At 41.9% G+C, this 17,904-nt stretch overlaps 1 protein-coding gene across 1 annotated transcript; it reads left to right on the forward strand.

The window, feature by feature from the left end:
- Positions 1-13,733: 13,733 nt before the first annotated feature.
- Positions 13,734-17,101, forward strand: LOC307261551 (platelet-activating factor receptor-like). The gene is made up of 2 exons (XM_080042120.1): positions 13,734-13,844; positions 15,436-17,101. The coding sequence occupies exon 2, from the start codon at positions 15,442-15,444 to the stop codon at positions 16,579-16,581; it is 1,140 nt and encodes a 379-aa protein (XP_079898246.1). The 5' UTR covers positions 13,734-13,844; positions 15,436-15,441; the 3' UTR covers positions 16,582-17,101.
- The last annotated feature ends 803 nt before the right edge of the window (positions 17,102-17,904 follow it).

The following is a 17,904-nucleotide window of genomic DNA, read 5'->3' on the forward strand; positions in this document are numbered from 1 at the left end:
CATTCCTCCGCGTCCTTAACAATGAAAAAAAAAAAAAAGTGGGTTTTCCTATTCGGCTGCCGGAGGACCCACCCCTCGGGATGACTCTGCCCGGTCTGACCGCAAAGAGAACGCCCTTCCCGGCTGCAAGGTCCCGCCTCTCCCCCACATAACATACGCAAGTATGGTGAGGAGGAATAAATCCAGAGGTTGAGTGGATAGTCCGAGAATTTTACTTAGGCCTATATATAAAAGATAAATAAAAAAATCACAATGTCACTAGGCTATAGGATAGGCTACACTTGAGCTGATATGCCTACACCACCATTGGTTTCCTTAGCAATATTATTATAACACTATTTTAGCCCTATCTGGAATAGTTGGATTTGATTGATTGATTCAATTTATTTCAGACATATACAAATTACAAAACAAAATGAAAAGCATGAAAATACAAAAAAAAAAATGTTCAAATGATTTCACAAAAAAAAAAAAAAATTAGCCTACTATTTAGATTAGAAACTGAGTTGAAGCTTTTAAGAATAAAGTCTCTCTTGCAATATACAAATGTAGGCCTATAAAATGAAGAGCCAAAAGTTGCCTATATCATAAAGTTATGTCAGGCCTACAGCTGTAACAATATTACATGGAGCAAAATGGTTGAAACATACTGATAAGATAACTCTAACTGTATTGACCATTAACACAGATGTATAATAAAACCCCTAATGTATTAAAAATATGTTTTTGTTTGTCTGCTTTTAAGCACTAAATGTCCCATCAATATTCAGGAACTACACACCAACTGCATTGACACTCCCACGCTACCACCACCACCAAAAAAAAGAGATGATTATTGAAATACCACAATTAAAGTAATGCAACTTTATGGTGTCTGAATGAGAAATGCCTGTGGCATTGCTGTGTCAAATGTTCTGTGTCGAATTTATGGACAAGAGATCTCCAAGTTTTTATTTTAACAAGAAGTCACCTAAAATGTAAGCAACTGGGACACTGGCAGATGACAGCAATTCATCCTAAAACAAATTCAGGTTCTCTGGATGTGGTAAACGTAGCTTGATATGGACTTATTGTTATACAAAACCTATAATAAAAAATCCTTGTAACTTTGCTAGTGGGTGAACAAAGAAAAGTTTATTTAAAGCATTGGAATTCAACATATGTGTTTCTGATGTTAACTTTTATAATAAGGAATCAATGTTATAACAATTATTTTGTTATTGTTCTCATTTCTATGGTGTATTTATTTGTTAGTTAATTGTAATGACTTGAAAATTAAATATGAACTACTATGCCACCGCTTGATGATTATCTGACCTCACTTTAGAAACATTTGTTCAATGCTCATACGTAGAAATGGTAATAATACAGTAACTTCATCGTATCTGACTTTTCGTCTTTGTGAAGCTACGGTATGATGTTGGAGAGTCAGCTCAGTTCAAACCCAGCGCAGCTAAGACAGTGTGACCTTCAAGACTGACACATGGATCAATCTGTGCAGTCACTTGGATCAACCTCTCTTTCTATCACTGCACCTGGTTATGAAATACTCCCCCCTCTGGTTGTAACCAACTGGGGTCACTGAGGGTTCTGACTTCAATGTAACGATTGTCACAGAAAAGTATGCAGCACGATTATGGTGTTGCAGAGATGTCACGGCATCCTAGTCGATGATGCCTCCGGGGCATTAACTGTGGTGGTTTGATATACGCACTCAGAAACTTTGATTTCTTCCATCCAAAAAGTATTTATTTACGAACAAAAAGGTTTCCAAAAATTTGCAAAAAAGGGTTTCAAAATAACAAATAAATGCTAGACTAAACGAAAAGCTTAAATTGCTGGTAAACAAACATTGAAATCAGAGTGGTCAAAATTATGTGTAACCACAGCTTCTACTCCAGGTTGTGACTTGGCTGGACTCACCGGCTGCCATTCTACCATGCAATTAACAGGTGGCCCAAAACCACGCCCCCTGCCATCTAGTAATTCAATTACCCCAAATAAACAGTCAACAATTAATACGCTGATTTAACTTAAGGAATGGCTGTAACATTCCGGCCCCTAATTATTGCCAAGCAACTAATTACAAATTCAAAAAGGGAAAAATATACAGCCATAACAAAATCTACTGACATCAGTTACATCATGCATTTTTTCTTTCCTTTTTTTTTTAAACTTTGTCTTTTTAAAGTGTCTCTTTATCAGTTCATAAGCCATTAAAAAAGGCAAAAATAGGGTCTTCTTTCTTCAAAAAGGCAAAAAAGGGAAGGTGGTGTATGCAAGGGTGTCAAAAGGTCAAAAAATGGGAAAAGTTCGGATGCAAGGGTCAAAATTCAAAAAGGGGATAAGGTGTAATGCAAAGGAATATGTGCATTATGAAAAATGTAGTGTCTGCAAGAACCTTTGGGTGTATCCGTCAGTGTAAGTGTCGATATTTAAGCTGCAGCCCCCTCCAAAAGAAGGCACAGCTTGGTGATGGGTCGTTCCAGCTCCGTGGTTTGAGTCTTCAGCCGGACACGACGAACGAATCCCTTGGAGTCGGTCATGGTTTCTATGATTCGCCCCAATGGCCACGAATTTCTGGGTGCTGATTCGTCCATGACAAGCACAAGATCTCCAACTGCAAAGCTTTTTTTTGCTCTGTTCCATTTTTGACGTGCTTGCATTAGTGGGAGGTATTCTTTCACCCACCTCTTCCAGAACAGGTCAGCAATGTACTGGACCTGCCTCCAACGCCTGCGAGTGTACTGATCATTTTTGCTAAACAAGCCAGGTGGTAAAAGTGGCTTTGCTTTGAGCTGCAAGAGGTGGTTTGGGGTAAGGGCCTCCAGGTCATTTAGGTCACCACTAGATGGGGTGATTGGACGGTCATTTAAGACAGCCTCCACTTCACACAATGCAGTATGTAGGGCCTCGTCGTCCAGCACTTGCTGCCTCATCACTGTGCATAGCACCCTTTTAACCTGCTGTATCAGCCGCTCCCAGACTCCTCCATGATGAGCTCCATACGGCGGGTTAAAGATCCACTTTATTCCATCCTGTGAGAGAGAATGGTGCATCTTGTTTTGGTTTAAGTCTCTGACAGCACTCTTCAACTCCCGGTTAGAACTGACAAAGTTGGTTCCGTTATCCGACCTTATTTCTCTTACTTGACCTCTGCGGCAGACAAATCTCCTGATGGCGTTTATGCACGAATCTGTGTCCAGTGTATGGGCCACTTCTAGATGGACTGCACGTGAAGTTAAGCAGGTGAATATGACGCCATACCTCTTCACAGTGCTTCTTCCTCTTTTCACCTCCATTGGGCCGAAGTAATCTATCCCAACGTCTGTGAATGGAGGCAGATCCGCAATTATTCTGTCCGCAGGAAGGTCTGACATTTTTGCTCACCAGGTTGCTGTCGTTGTCTTTTGCAGGTCATACATTCTCCAATGACTGTTCTGGCGGCAGAGTTGGCATGTGGTATCCAGAAGCGGCGCCGGAGAGTTGACAGCATGTGATTTCTGCCCCCATGACCAACTTTGTGATGGATGTGACGCAGAATTAGTGTGGCGATTTGGCTGCTTTTGGGAAGAATCATTGGATGTTTTGCTTCTTCGGGGAGAGCAGACCTGCTTAACCTACCACCAACTCTCAGGATTCCATCCACCAGCACAGGGTCCAGTTTGTACAGATGGCTAGCTTTCTTCAAAGTGCCTTTAGCTAAGGCTTCAATTTCGTCTGGATAAGACTGCCTCTGTACGAAACAGACAATGGCTTTTTCCGCTTTCTCCAAATCACTCACTGACAGTCTGGGCATGTTTGCTTTTGCTTGCTGCTTCAGTTTGCGTTCCTGTTTAGCTTGACCTTGGGTTGAATTCCTTCTTTGTCCTCGCAGCTGAAGAAGTAGCTCTTTTATCTTCAGGATCCATGCTACGGCTCTCATTAGGTCTGTCCACTTGGAAAAGTAGCTTAGCAGCTTACTTGTGGGACATTCACTGTCTTTCAGCACTACGGCACAGGCAGAAATCTCACCTTTGACCTCAGGGTCGTCGTCAAGTAATTTGTCCATTTGCATGGTTCCTGGCCATTGTGATTGAGGTTTGGGGAGGAAGCATGGGCCATTGATCCACAACTTAGACTGGAGGAATACATCAGCCTTCAAGCCACGTGATGCCGCATCTGCTGGGTTTAGCTTGGAACTTATGTGCCGCCATTGTGTCACTTTTGACAGCTCTCGAATGATTGAAACACGATTTGCTACATACGTTTTGAATCTTTTGGTGTTACTGGCAATGTACTGGAGAACTGTCATGCTGTCGGACCAGAAAACAGGCTCTTCCATGTTGATTTCTAGCTCTGTTTTTAGCATCTTGTTGATGCGTACAGCTAAGACTGCAGCTCCAAGTTCCAGCCTGGGTATGGTTGTTTGCTTAAGTGGCGCTACTCTAGCCTTTCCCATGACAAAAGCAATGCTCACCTCTCTCCTGGTGTTCATCAGCCGGAGGTAAGATACTGAGCCGTACCCCATTTCACTGGCATCACAGAAATGATGCAACTGTGCTGTTGTTATCTCTCCAAAGTCGTTGGGTGCAAAGCTTCTGGTGATCTTGAATGCATCCAGTAAAGTTAGGCTACTGAGCCACTTTTGCCACACTTGAGCCATTTCTTGGGGAATTTGGTCATCCCAACCCAGCTTTGTTTTGCACAACCCCTGCAAGATTTGTCTTGCTGGGAGAATAACTGGAGCGAGGAAGCCAAGGGGGTCATATATTGAGCTTACTATGGACAGGATACCTCGCCTGGTCACTGAGTGGGGTTTTACCTCTATACTGAACGTAAAGGTGTCCTGTTCCACATTCCATTGAGCACCAAGCGCCCTTTCCATAGGAAGCTGGTCTTTGTCCAGGTCCAGTGTTTTAACTCCTTTAGCTCTCTGATCTTCAGGGATGGCTGCCAGGACGGAGCGATGGTTGCTCACCCATTTATTGAGCCGGAATCCCCCTTTGGCGCACAGGTGTGTGAGGTTCTCATAGAGATATATCGCTTGCTCCACAGTATTTACAGCTTTTAAGCAGTCATCAACATAAAAGTTCTGCCGGATGGTGTTTACAATCTCAGCTGCATAATCATTCTGGTTGTCGTCAGCTGTTTTCAACAGGGCAAGTGTAGCACAGCTTGGGGAAGAGACAGCTCCAAATATGTGCACTGTCATCCTGTGCTCCACCAGCTCTTGTGTGACATCCCCATCAGGCCACCAGAGAAAGCGCAAATAGTTTGTGTCTTCTTTTGCCACTCTCACCTGGTGGAACATTCCCTCAATGTCAGTCATAATAGCTATGGGGCCCTGGCGGAAACGAAGCAATACACCTACAAGTGAATTTGTTAAGTCGGGGCCTTGCAGCAGCTCTTTGTTTAGAGACGTTCCACCGTACACTGATGCACAATCGAACACCACACGCAAAGTCTTTTTGCGTGGGTGGTAGACTCCGTGATGTGGAATAAACCAAGCTTTTCCACTTTTATGTTCCAATTGGTCTTTTGGTATGACTTCTGCAAATCCCTTTGCTATAACATCCTTCATGAACTCTTTGTATTCATTAAAGAACTTCAGATCTTTTTTGAACTTCTTTAACAGGTGCTGTGCTCTTTGCTGGGCTACAGCTTTGTTGTTTGGAAGATTCACATTATCCTTACGAAAGGGGAGCTTTAAGCAGTAGTGGCCATTTTCCAACACAGCTGAGCTTGACACTTTGTCCATAAACTGTTGGTCTTCCATAGACATCACTTTTTTGCCCTCATAGTGCTGCTCAACAAAGTCTTGATTATATTGCTGGACCAACAGCTCTTCAACAGATATGCGATTAACCTGTACTGTACCTGCACCTGCATTTCCATCACCAGTCCTGTTGAGTGGGCCATTGACAACCCACCCAAGTCGAGTCTTCACAGCGTAGGGCCCAATACCCTCACTATTAATCACTCTCCATGGCTCCATGGCCTTTGGGGCATTGACACCTATAAGCAGCCCAATGCTGGCATCAATGGGTGTCAAGTCAACTTCATCCAGGTAAGGCCATTTTCTAATATCCTCATTTGTGGGGATATTTTCTTGGGTGACTGGGATGGATGTGTGTGTGTAGACATCAGGCAGTTTAAGGTATCCATTTCCATGCAAAGCAGCAACTTCCAATCCAGAAATTTTGTAGCTAGACACTGGCTTCTCTTGTCCCATTGTCCTGAGCAATATGTCCTGCTTCCTTCCATTAGCATTTAGCTGTTGCATCAACTCCTCTGTGCAGAATGTTGCTGTGCTTCCTCCATCCAAAAAGGCATATGTTTGCACAGTTTTTGTTCCCTTTTCCAATTTCACTTTAACTGGGACTATTGAGAGTGCACTTACTTTTATGCCGGCCCCAGTATGGCTACCGGCGTTCATAGAAACCAAGGCACTGGACATGGATGCTTCTGTGAATTGCATATTAGCTGGTTGCTCTCTTTGACTGTCTATGTGCAAAATGGTTGGATGGGTCTTGTGGCAGGTTTTACATGTCATACGATGTTTACAATACTTGCTCATGTGTCCTTTTTCCAAGCATCCAAAGCACAATCCAATGGCCCTCATGATTTCCACTTTTTCTTTGTTGGGTTTGCCTTTAAACAACATACATGCTTCCATTGAGTGGTCTTTGTTACAGAACAAGCAGGGTCTTTTAATGGCACTTCTTGATATTTGTTTATGCTCCACTTCCATCTTGCTTTTTGCATTTTCTAAGACAGGGGTTACAGTGGTGGCAAAACTGCTCCCCCTGCTGGACTTTTGTGGTAACTTGAGTTTGGCTCTATTTTCCAATGGCATATTTATCTCACCAAACATAGGATCCAGTAGAGCACGAGTTTTCTTCTCAATGAATTGGAGGAGATCTTTAAACTTTGGACGTCTGCATTGCCTTTCCTGAACATCACAAACAACTGTTCTCCAGCTGTCACGCAGCTTAAAGGGTAACTTTGACACAACTATCCTCAAATTTGCTGCATTTTCCAGTTCCTCCACATAGTCAATTCCTGACAAGGTGTTGTAGCAGCTTCGGAGAAATATTGAATATGCTCTTAATGCAGGGCCATCTTCAGCTTTTATAGCTGTCCAGTTTAAAGCTTTGCTCATGAATGCCATTGTGATCTTCATCTTATTTCCAAAGTGCCACTCAAGCTGCTTCCTTGCTTCCTTATATCCACTTTCCACATCCATATGCTGACAGCTGCGTACAATTTGTCTTGGCTGCCCCACGGTGTACTGCTCAAGGTAATAGAGTCTATCTTGCATATTGTCTGTTTTATTTTCTATGCCTTGCTCAAAGGCTCTAATGAAGGAATGGAATTGCAGTGGGTCACCATCAAAGCTGGGAATTTCTCTAACAGGCAGGAGGGAGGCTTTCTGCTGTTGTATTAATATTTCAGTTATGTAATTTTGCCTTTTCAGTACGTCTACAACATTTTCTGTGCTACTTGTTCCTTGATTAGTATGGCTGTCAATTTGGGCAGTGATTGGTTCAGATTTAAATGAATGCTGTTGGGGAGTCTGCATTTTAGCAGGGGGGAGTTGAGGTAAAGCAGAGCGATGTCGACTTGTGCGGCTGCTTGCCCTCGAACTGACGGAGCCAGCTCCGGCTTGCCGTAGTACTTTTGCTTTGGCTTCTGCGGCTGCCAGTTCAGCTGCTAATGCAAGCGCTTCTTGCTTTGCCTTTATCTTTGCCTCCTCCATATCCAATATATGCTTTTGTTCCAGCGCTTTGACTTTTGCGCTAAGAGCAGCGCGCTCAGCCTCGGCTTCTACGTAGGCAGTTGTTAATGACTTGGGGCCGCTGGCGCATGACGACACTTGTGATGCGCTACGGCCAATCTCACCGTATGCTTGTTCGTCACCATCATTATCATCAACTTGTTCTTTAACATCAGCGTTATCATCAACATCAACTCGTCCACTTAAAGCATTTATGTCATCCACTTTGTCTCCTTCCCCATCATCTTCACACATCCATGAGCCAACGCTTGTCAGGAATTCTTTGAACTCAATTAACTTTGGCTCGTACCAACAAGTATGATCAGCCTGTCTTTCATCAGCCTCTAGCAATGATTGAACATCCACTTGCAAATCCATAAAGTCTTTTAACAGTTCACTGAATGCGTCCATATGTTTACTCACATTTTCTTTGTCTTCATTTGTTTTCATCATATGTAGCACTTCATTCTTTTTTCTAGTTGCTGCGCCGAGCCTTCCTCTGCGCGATTTAATTGTTTGCAACAACTTCCTTTCAGGGTCCGCAACTTCATCAGTATCGCTCTCCATTTCCACTTCTTAACTTTCACACAAACTTTGGTAAAAGCAGTGCGCAGTGAGCGCTTCCAACGAAAGGCCTGGCCAGGCTCCACCTATTGTTCTGCTGCGTACTCACGGTAGTTGGCAAACATTTCCATCCGAGCGTCCTTTAGCGCTGCAAACGTGTCCAAATCCAGTTTCCAGTCAGTCCAGAATCGACATAATTTTGACTTAATGTCACGGCATCCTAGTCGATGATGCCTCCGGGGCATTAACTGTGGTGGTTTGATATACGCACTCAGAAACTTTGATTTCTTCCATCCAAAAAGTATTTATTTACGAACAAAAAGGTTTCCAAAAATTTGCAAAAAAGGGTTTCAAAATAACAAATAAATGCTAGACTAAACGAAAAGCTTAAATTGCTGGTAAACAAACATTGAAATCAGAGTGGTCAAAATTATGTGTAACCACAGCTTCTACTCCAGGTTGTGACTTGGCTGGACTCACCGGCTGCCATTCTACCATGCAATTAACAGGTGGCCCAAAACCACGCCCCCTGCCATCTAGTAATTCAATTACCCCAAATAAACAGTCAACAATTAATACGCTGATTTAACTTAAGGAATGGCTGTAACAAGAGAATTCCTATTAGTGGGCTTGTTGTCTCTCAGTTAGGTAACTGTGGAAATTATTTTTGGTAAGATGATAAAATGCCTCCTCCTAACTCTTATGAATGGCATTGGCAGCCAGCCAACCCGGTAAAAGTCCTGCCCATGCATGCATATACACACACATACACACACACTCTCACACAGCGGGGAATATTTGTTTAAATATCTCTCTCTTTAGACGGATTATCGCAAAACACTTTGCAGCAGAGGACATAAACAGTGCCGTCATTTTAGGGCTTTGTTGTTTTTATAATCTGTACTGCAGGTATGCAATTCAAAAGTCAAATCAGCAGCACATTGTTGCGCTCGGTGAGACGGAGAGACTTGAACACCTAATGGTTATCAAAGACCCCAGTGACCTTGACCATGTGTTTTGTGTGTTAAACGGCCGTGAAATTGACACAGCTCATTGTTGAGATTCCCACAGTCAAGCCCTTGTCCCCCTTGACAAAATGGGCGAGGCTATGTATGAATAATGTTACAGTGTTACCCTCTCCAGGTGTGGAAAAGGCCAAAGATACCGAGCAATCAAAGAGAAATGAAAAAACCATCAGAGGCTGCTGCAAGCTAAAGGTATAGCATTACCAGGCATGCCCAGACACCCAACGCCACAGCAGGGAGGCACAGGTGTAAGTGAACATTAACCCGTGTGCATGAATATTTCTGTCAATGTATGTCTGTCTGTGTATTTATTCTATTAATGTGTCTGAACATAAAAAGGAGCACTATGAGACAGAAGCACAGTTTTGGGAGCTATACTGTAGAATACGGTCTTATCTTTCAGTTTCCAGAGGTAATGGTCTGCTCTAGACATTAAAACAACTTGATTTATGAAGAAGCAAAGCACACACAAACACACACACACACACGCACGCACGCACGCACACACACACACACACACACGCACGCACACACACACACACACACACACACACACACACACACACACACACACACACACACACACAGAAAAACATCCATCAGGGCAATAGAAACTGTGATATGACATGTCTTTTATGAGGATGTGTATCGGTCATATTTCATCCATCTTCAGAGGTTTGGCTCATGCACAGACAAGTTTCTGTCGTTTTGGGAATTCGCCTTAATACATCAAATGATATAGAGTAAATGCAAGACACAGTATACATAGTGCAATCCAATGCACAAGGATGGGGTTGCAGGGAATGTAATCTCCATACAGCATGCACGAGGCAAGCTGATTCAGGAAGAGAAGTGTCCAAGGCAACATCCTTCCTACTCACAAACACCCTTCACCACCCAGCAACATGAACTTGTTGTTGTTCCAGTATTCATTTTACAGATGAACACCACAAACCATAATCAAATCATCCAACTGGTTTTCATTCAAAGGGAAGCTGTTTTTCGGTATTTCACGTTATCCAGAGTGACTTGCATTGGCTGCAGCAGTAGACTAATTTCAACAAAATGACAAGCAGCCAATCGTACAGAGTGCAAGGATGAGGTCAATAGTCACCTGAGAATATTTCCCCTTAGTACAAAATGAGCATGTAAAAAATAAAATTAGACCAGAAAATAGGAGGATTTAATACCCCAATATGGCTTATACTGGAGCTTTCCTAATCTGCGTCCTTTTTACAGCGGGGATAAGGATTAATGTGCTTAATTCGCTGTCCTCTCAGAGTGGGTTATGGCCACTGTTTAAACAGATGCAACCCCAATGGATCAAAATGTGGGGCAGCTTGTCACGGAGGGAAACATGCACTTATCCAATGCCATCAAGCACTGACAACATTGTGCGAACAATCAGTGGGCAGTGCAGATTGCTTTGTTTGAAGTGAACCTTTTTAAAGGCAGATTTATTTTTGCAATGCTGTCAAGTTAATCTAAATGGCCTAAACTCTTACAATTTTTCCAACGGCTCTTACAGAGTGTACATATCTTAAGTTTTTAGATCTTAATTCTGAAATACATAGAATGTCCACGTCATGAGAGATATATAGAGTCTTAATGTCAGGTCCTACATTATCTTTAGGAGCAGATGCCTCCGCCTGTCTTGCTCACCCTCTCATGGCCCTCTCTTTCTCACTGCAGGGGGACATTCCTCAAACCTCAGCCTTTGGCATGTAGTAAATCTGTCGGAGAGACCTTCATTCTCAGGTCTGCCAAGAACTCTCTGCCAGGCAAGATGTGCAGCAAAACACTACCCGTTTATCAATCCCCAGCCTCATACTTTCTCTTCATTCTTGAGAAGAGGCTTGAGCGTACAGCCACGGCCTACCCTTCTGTAAAATACCCAACTAAGGCGTTGCATGTCTGCCAGAGGCAAAGTGCCATGGATCAAGGTGAGGTGAAGGGGCAACTGTGAAAAGGTGTTAATGGGACAAGAAGAGCTCTGCACAGGCAGCTCCCTCCCTTCCTGCCTCCTCCCCGAGGAATGCGTGAGTCTGACTTCTGACTATATAACTTTTCCAAAGTTATAGCTCCATCCCATAAGAAAATTGCTTGGTGCTGGCACCATTCCCTTTCTGTGTTTCTGCACACCTGGACTAAAAGTATAACCATTCCTTGGGAGGAAGGATTTCTTTGGCTGACATGTGCTGCAGTGCAGTAATCAGGGATCACCTGCATGTATTTGTATCTGATTATTTCCCATTTTTTTCTGTGCCTTTTCAAGACTCAATAGAGGAGTGTGTTTGAGAAAAATGATGTCATGGACACAAGTGGCATGGAGCAAGGGGCAGGAACAGCCCATGGAATAATTTGTGAAACGACTGTCTGTCAACATCAAAAACCAGTTCAACCAAATAATGGCGGTTAAAATGCTGTTTAAAAAAGAAACAAGTTCAGTAAAAGTAAGATTTGGAAATCAGTAAATGGTCTTTCACCCGTACAGACAGTTTTGGGTCATTCACACCACATAGTTTTTGGCTCTGTCCAAACGTAACAAAACCTGCCAGGTGAGCTGGTTCCCCCGGTTTCTGTGTGCTAAGCTAAGCCAACAGTCGGCTGACAATAGCGCAAGCTTATTTAATTTTATTTCATTCAAACTTTATTTATAAGCCTACTTGAGAGATTGAGGGATAACCCTCATTTCTAATTACGTCGAGTCAAACAAAAATGCAAAGCAAAAAGAAACAAACACAATGTAAAATGCAAATAAAACATGTCTACATTTTTTAGTATAATATACTTGAAATATTTAATTAAAAGTAAATTAAGGTAGGCCATGTATTCACATTATATGAAGGATAAAATAAATTGTTTCTGTATACTGTACGTAGGCCTATAGTCTAGTTGAAAAAAATTACACACATTTCCAATAGGCTACTATACTTTAAACCAAACCAAATTTCATATGCTGCTCTCCATTTCATGACCAAGACAAATCTTGTTCGAGTTCTGTTGAATCTTTTTTATCCACACCCCAACCACGAGCAGCAAGACGTACAGTGAGTGTAAAGATATATATATATTTTTTTTCTCAGAGTAAGCCTGCACACCCATCAATGGCACAGCATGTTTGGCAGTCACACAGCGTGCAACCACCAGAAAAGCTCTGCTCTCTTGTACCAGCCAAGCCATAATAACAGCAATAAGGTTGGGGAGGCTCGTTAACCTTAATCTTGGAATTACACTGTGGCACCAGAGAGGAGGATTTGTTGTGTTGTTGTGTAATTGTACATACGAGCTGGAGTTAAACATTTAGAGGGAAGGAGAGGGGGGCTATACTGCTTCTTTCTTTGAACTGAACAGAGAGTGAGAGTGGTGGTTCTTGAACATTCACACAGGGCTGTATGGCGCCTCACCTGGGCTTTACTCACTCCACCAATGTACACTGTCTGAAGCAGGAGAATTAACTTGCTGTTTTATTATAAGCCTCTTACTCCCCTGTGTGGTTAAAATGCAATACTTCACATTTGATGAGACAGAATATAAGCCATTTTCCTAGCAAAAGGTTCTTGTCCGAACCCTGTGGTTTAAAACTATTAAGGCATGTTAGATATTTTGAAGTATCAATCCAGCTACAAAGGGTATGTTCTATATTTGTAATTACCAAACCAGCTGGGGAGTAGACATTTACTCATTCTAGTACAAATCTTGATCAGAATCATAACAGTATTTTCTTTCTTCTCTTTTGTAGTCTGATTTCTGGTCTTGTGATAATAATTAAGTGACAACTCAAGACAAGAGCAACATGTTGCCTATAATTACATTGCTGACAGGTTCATTGCTGCACATACCCTCATTCTAACAACAATAATAAACAATCTTTAAAAAAAACTAAAAAACGTTACCTCAAAATAAGTGCGTCTCTGAATCTGCATTAAACCTAACTACTAATCAATTAATCTTCTGTCATCAATTAGACTGAAAGCCCTCATCATGACACACTGTGGAGATGAAAATGAGTTTAATCAGGTCTGACATCTGCTAAATTAATGAGAAGTGTTAACAAGATGTTTAATGTAGGAGTTATATAGAATATAAAAACAAACAAAAAATTAACAAAAAACAAAACGTGAAAAAAGAAAAGTAGGCTAACTGGTTCCACATTGAGGCAAAGTTCCTCTAAGCTTCAAGATACATCAGTCAACATTGTGATAATAATTTTAGAATACCTTGACGCTTTGTTTTATTTGAATATATATTCAAATCATTCCGTCATTAAAACTGTGACTGAAACTGAAGAGTGCTGCAAAGTAGGCGTCTTCTTTTGGTTTTGATGGGCAGGACAAACAAGTAGAGATTGGGAGGTGGATACCGGGGTTTTCGCAATATATGGAATTCCTGCTGACACACAAGCACATGAAGTCAGTTTGACTTTAAGTTTATAGCTACTGAAGCCTTCATAGTGTTCACAACCTGAGAGATACTGGAGGCGAAGAGGCAATCTGGTAAGTCTACAGCCTGTTATTTTTATTTTTTATTATTCTGTGATTTGAATTTTACTAATTAACTAATACATTGAAGATGTAGCACTAGTTAGAAAGCTATTGTCTTGGTGTAAGGTAGATCTGAGTGCTTTTGAAAAACAGCACCCTCAGACTAACCTATTCCATCTGTCAGTATAATGCATGACAATTACACCACAAACAGCAACCTCTGAAATGATCACACAGTTGAATCAACATCTCTTTAAAACAACAAAAAAATTAAAAACCTATCTAGGTTGGATTTGTTACAGGAGTGTTTTATTAGGGTGTATTCACACATGCCGTGTTAAGTTCGGTTGAAACAAACTCAGGTGCACTTCCGCCTTCGGTGCGCATCTTTCAGGCAGGTGTGAATGCAGCAATCGCACTCGGGGGCGGACCAAACAAGCGCTCCGAGACCCAGCTGAATAGCCTCGTTTGAGATGTCGCCGTCTTGCTAGGACCTGCGTAATTATAACGCTCGTCTTGCTGAGCGCACAGCATTTATGCAGCATTTTTGTTGTGCGCTTAGCAAGACGCGCGTCATAGTTGCGCAGGTCTGAGCAAGACGGTCGAAGTCGAACGAGGCTATTGTCTCTCTCGTTGCGTTTCCAAACGCACTCTGCTGCAGTTCGTTTGTGGTGTGAATTTGTCTGGACTCGATCCGACCCAAATGCAGGAAGCACTGTGCCTTTTCTTTTTTAATAAATTGCCGTCAGCTTCACATTATGGGAAAGTGTTGTTGTCGCCATTGTTAGGACGATAAGTTGTGGTTTGACCGGGAGCCCAGAACAATGTATTACATTTGATCCAGAGGACGCGTAAAAATGCTGAATGTGTTCAGCGATCAGATGAAGGAGAGGGGAGCATCTCCCGCACCGTGCCAACAGGTTCACGCTGCGCAAGAAGTGTGTTTTTATTTTGCTTCCCATGTACGGGACTGTCAATACTATCCCGAGCTGAACTGCGCCGAACTGACACATAGCTGATACACAGCTTAATCAACTGAGTGTCAGCTTGAGCCTATTCTTCTCGCGAGCCGCACGTCCGGCAGCAAAAATACAGTAAAAATGATGTTTCACATCGTAGACTACAAGCCACATAACGTGGCATTGTCATAGGGCTTCATATTATAACCATATGAAACAACAATAATTTTTTATTTTTTATTTATAGGCTAGATGTAGGCCTTTTTATTATCTTAACCCCATATTATATCAATGATATATTTCGCAGTTTTTACTTCGTTCTTCCTGCTTCTCTCCACCCCAGAATGCCTGTTCAATGAATGAATGACCTCAGATCATGTGTGGTGTTGCTTCGTAATGCTGGTTCACTTACAAAAGGGGCAATATGAAAGTGGACCACATCAAACAAAAAAATTCTAAATTATATTTGGTCTGGACCAAAGCAAGTGAACTAGCGGACTTTCCCTGTGTGAATACACCCTTAGACTGCATAAGTTTAAGCTATGCTTTCCTTGTAAATTGGTAACTGAGTGACTTACTTTGTCTATAAAATCCCAAAGTGCTTTATGTTTTCACGTTACCAATGTTATTTTTTGTCCCCACAGAAAGAAATGTTGGAACCAACTACTAAACAATTTGGCCTCACAGGAACCTCTGGTCTGGGCTCTTCAGCCAGTGATGGCTCAACCTTCCTGGACTCAGAGTTTCGTTATGTCGTCTTACCAGTTGTCTATACCATCATCTTCATCCTTGGCTTCTTCACAAACCTCTATGTGCTGTTCATCCTGCATTGCCTCCGGAAAGCCAAGGGCATGGGCGAAATCCGCATCTACATGACAAACTTAACCATCGCTGATCTTCTTTTTGTGTGTGCCCTTCCCTTCTGGATTGGCTATTATATTCGCCATGGAAACTGGGTCTACACAGACTTTATGTGCCGGCTAACTGGCTCCTTGTTCTTCATCAACACCTACTGCTCCATCCTCTTCCTCGGAGCCATCAGCATCAACCGATACTGGGCAGTCACCCGGCCTCTGGATGCGGCCTCTTCAGACCACAGACGTCGTGGGATCATCGTGTGCGTTGTCATCTGGGTGTTGACCATGTCGATGTCTATTCCGTTTCTGACATCTCCAGGGACGAACACCGATGAGAACAATATCACTCGCTGTTTTGAGGGTTACCACAATGAAACAGAAGTTGAGAAGAAGACAGTGGCTGCCACTCATTTTGCAATAATCGGAATGTTTTTTATCGTCTTTTTCCTTGTTGTCGTGTGTAATTTCCTCATTGCTCGAGCTTTACTTTCTCAAAGTCCTCCTCAGTCAGAATTCAGGTCTGGAACAATTTCATCCAGAAGGTCCAACAACACCATGTCCTTCTCATCTAAAAGGCCCAGGGGGATCAAACGACGGGCTCTGCAGATGTTGTGGGCAGTTGTTGGAGTGTTTTCTCTGTGTTTCCTGCCCCACCATGTAATTCAAGGCCCCTGGACATTGGCGGTGTTGCAAATCGAACAGGGCTGGGGCCACGTAGAGTGGGACCAGAAGACTCGTCAAGCACTCAACGACGCACATCAGATCACCTTGCTTCTTATGGGCCTCAACTGTATTTTGGATCCTTTAGTTTATTGTTTCGCTACAAGGAAGTTTAGAAGGTTCATCATTGGCCACATTAAAAAGTTGAGAAAAAAAAATCTCTCCATGAACAGCAGAAATCTGAGACAGACTTCAGAGCAAAACAGTGATTGATTGATTTAAACATATGTTACATTTGTATAAAATGTGTGTGTGAAACTACAACAGTTTTTTGTCTTTATCTAATTTGGTGTTGGTGCCTGGACACCCTTTGTCTCTTTTAAGAAAAATGTATTGTTTTAATATCTAAAGTCAATATAAAATAATATAAAGTCATATCTGGTATTGTGAAACCAAGGAACGAAAGTGATCATTCTTGAGCTACGTTTCCCCTCTGGCAATCATTGTTGTGACGTGTCAAGGTAGAAAATCCCATGATTCACTGTAAAGAAGAAAGCCAACACCTTGTATATATTCAGCTATCTGCTATATCTGTATTATGATGTTTTTGAGCTCTGCTGTTCCAAGACAGATTCATGATGCATTTTTTTTTTAATTAGTGGAACAGCTTTTATTATTATTTTTTTTTATTAAATATGTGTGTTTGATTTTTCTGGGGCCGCTGTGGCTCAGGAGGTAGAGCAGGTCATCCAATAATCCTTGAGTGTTCCCAAGTTGTCCTTGAGCAAGATCTTCCATATTTATTCCTGCATCGTTTCGAATGGAAATGATGACTTGTGCCTCATTTTATACACATTTTTTGCAAAATAAAGTCTGGAACTTTGGATGTGTCTGTGGGTGGTAAAAGGTCATGATGTATGTGGCCCAGAAGAATATGAATGGATGTATAGATTTGTTCACATCTCTAATTTACATTGTAGTTACTAGTAGTGAGTTGGATGATTGAGTGGGTGTACCTGCTTCATTCACAAAACATTAAACGAGAATTCAATTAGTAGACATTTTATTTAGTGAGTTTGTGTTTGCATCTGTTTTTTGCTAGTCTTTAATGGAGCTGAATAGCCAAAAAAGTCCTTCTGATGTCCACCTTTTAGCTCTCTTGTCTCCTTTTCAAGCTTATCAACAGAATAGAGGTGAAAATCAGTCCACTTTTCGGCAGCTGTAAGTGATATTTTGTGAAAGGTAACCAACAGGTAAATGAAGTTAATGTGAAAATGAAAGTGAAAATTAAGGGACATGTAGTAGCATGTAATGAAACAAAGAAGTTGCTTTTTTAATTTTTTATTTGAAGTTGTAGAAGAGGTCAGAAGGTAGAGTGGGTCTTCCACATAATTGTCTGTTACGTCTCCTGTCAGTGTGTCTGTTTTGGTCTACTGGATGCAGGCTACTCTATGTCTAGATACATAATATTCCTTGTAAATAGCACAGTGCACACCATGCACACATATTTTTTTTACTGCATATCATTCATGTAAAGTCAAGTTATTTTTTTTAGCCCAAAGCATACAATTCTTTCCCTGAGGGGGCTTCATTCAT

This window comes from Ammodytes marinus (genome assembly GCF_949987685.1).
Source record: "Ammodytes marinus genome assembly, chromosome: 15".
NCBI lineage: Eukaryota > Metazoa > Chordata > Actinopteri > Uranoscopiformes > Ammodytidae > Ammodytes > Ammodytes marinus.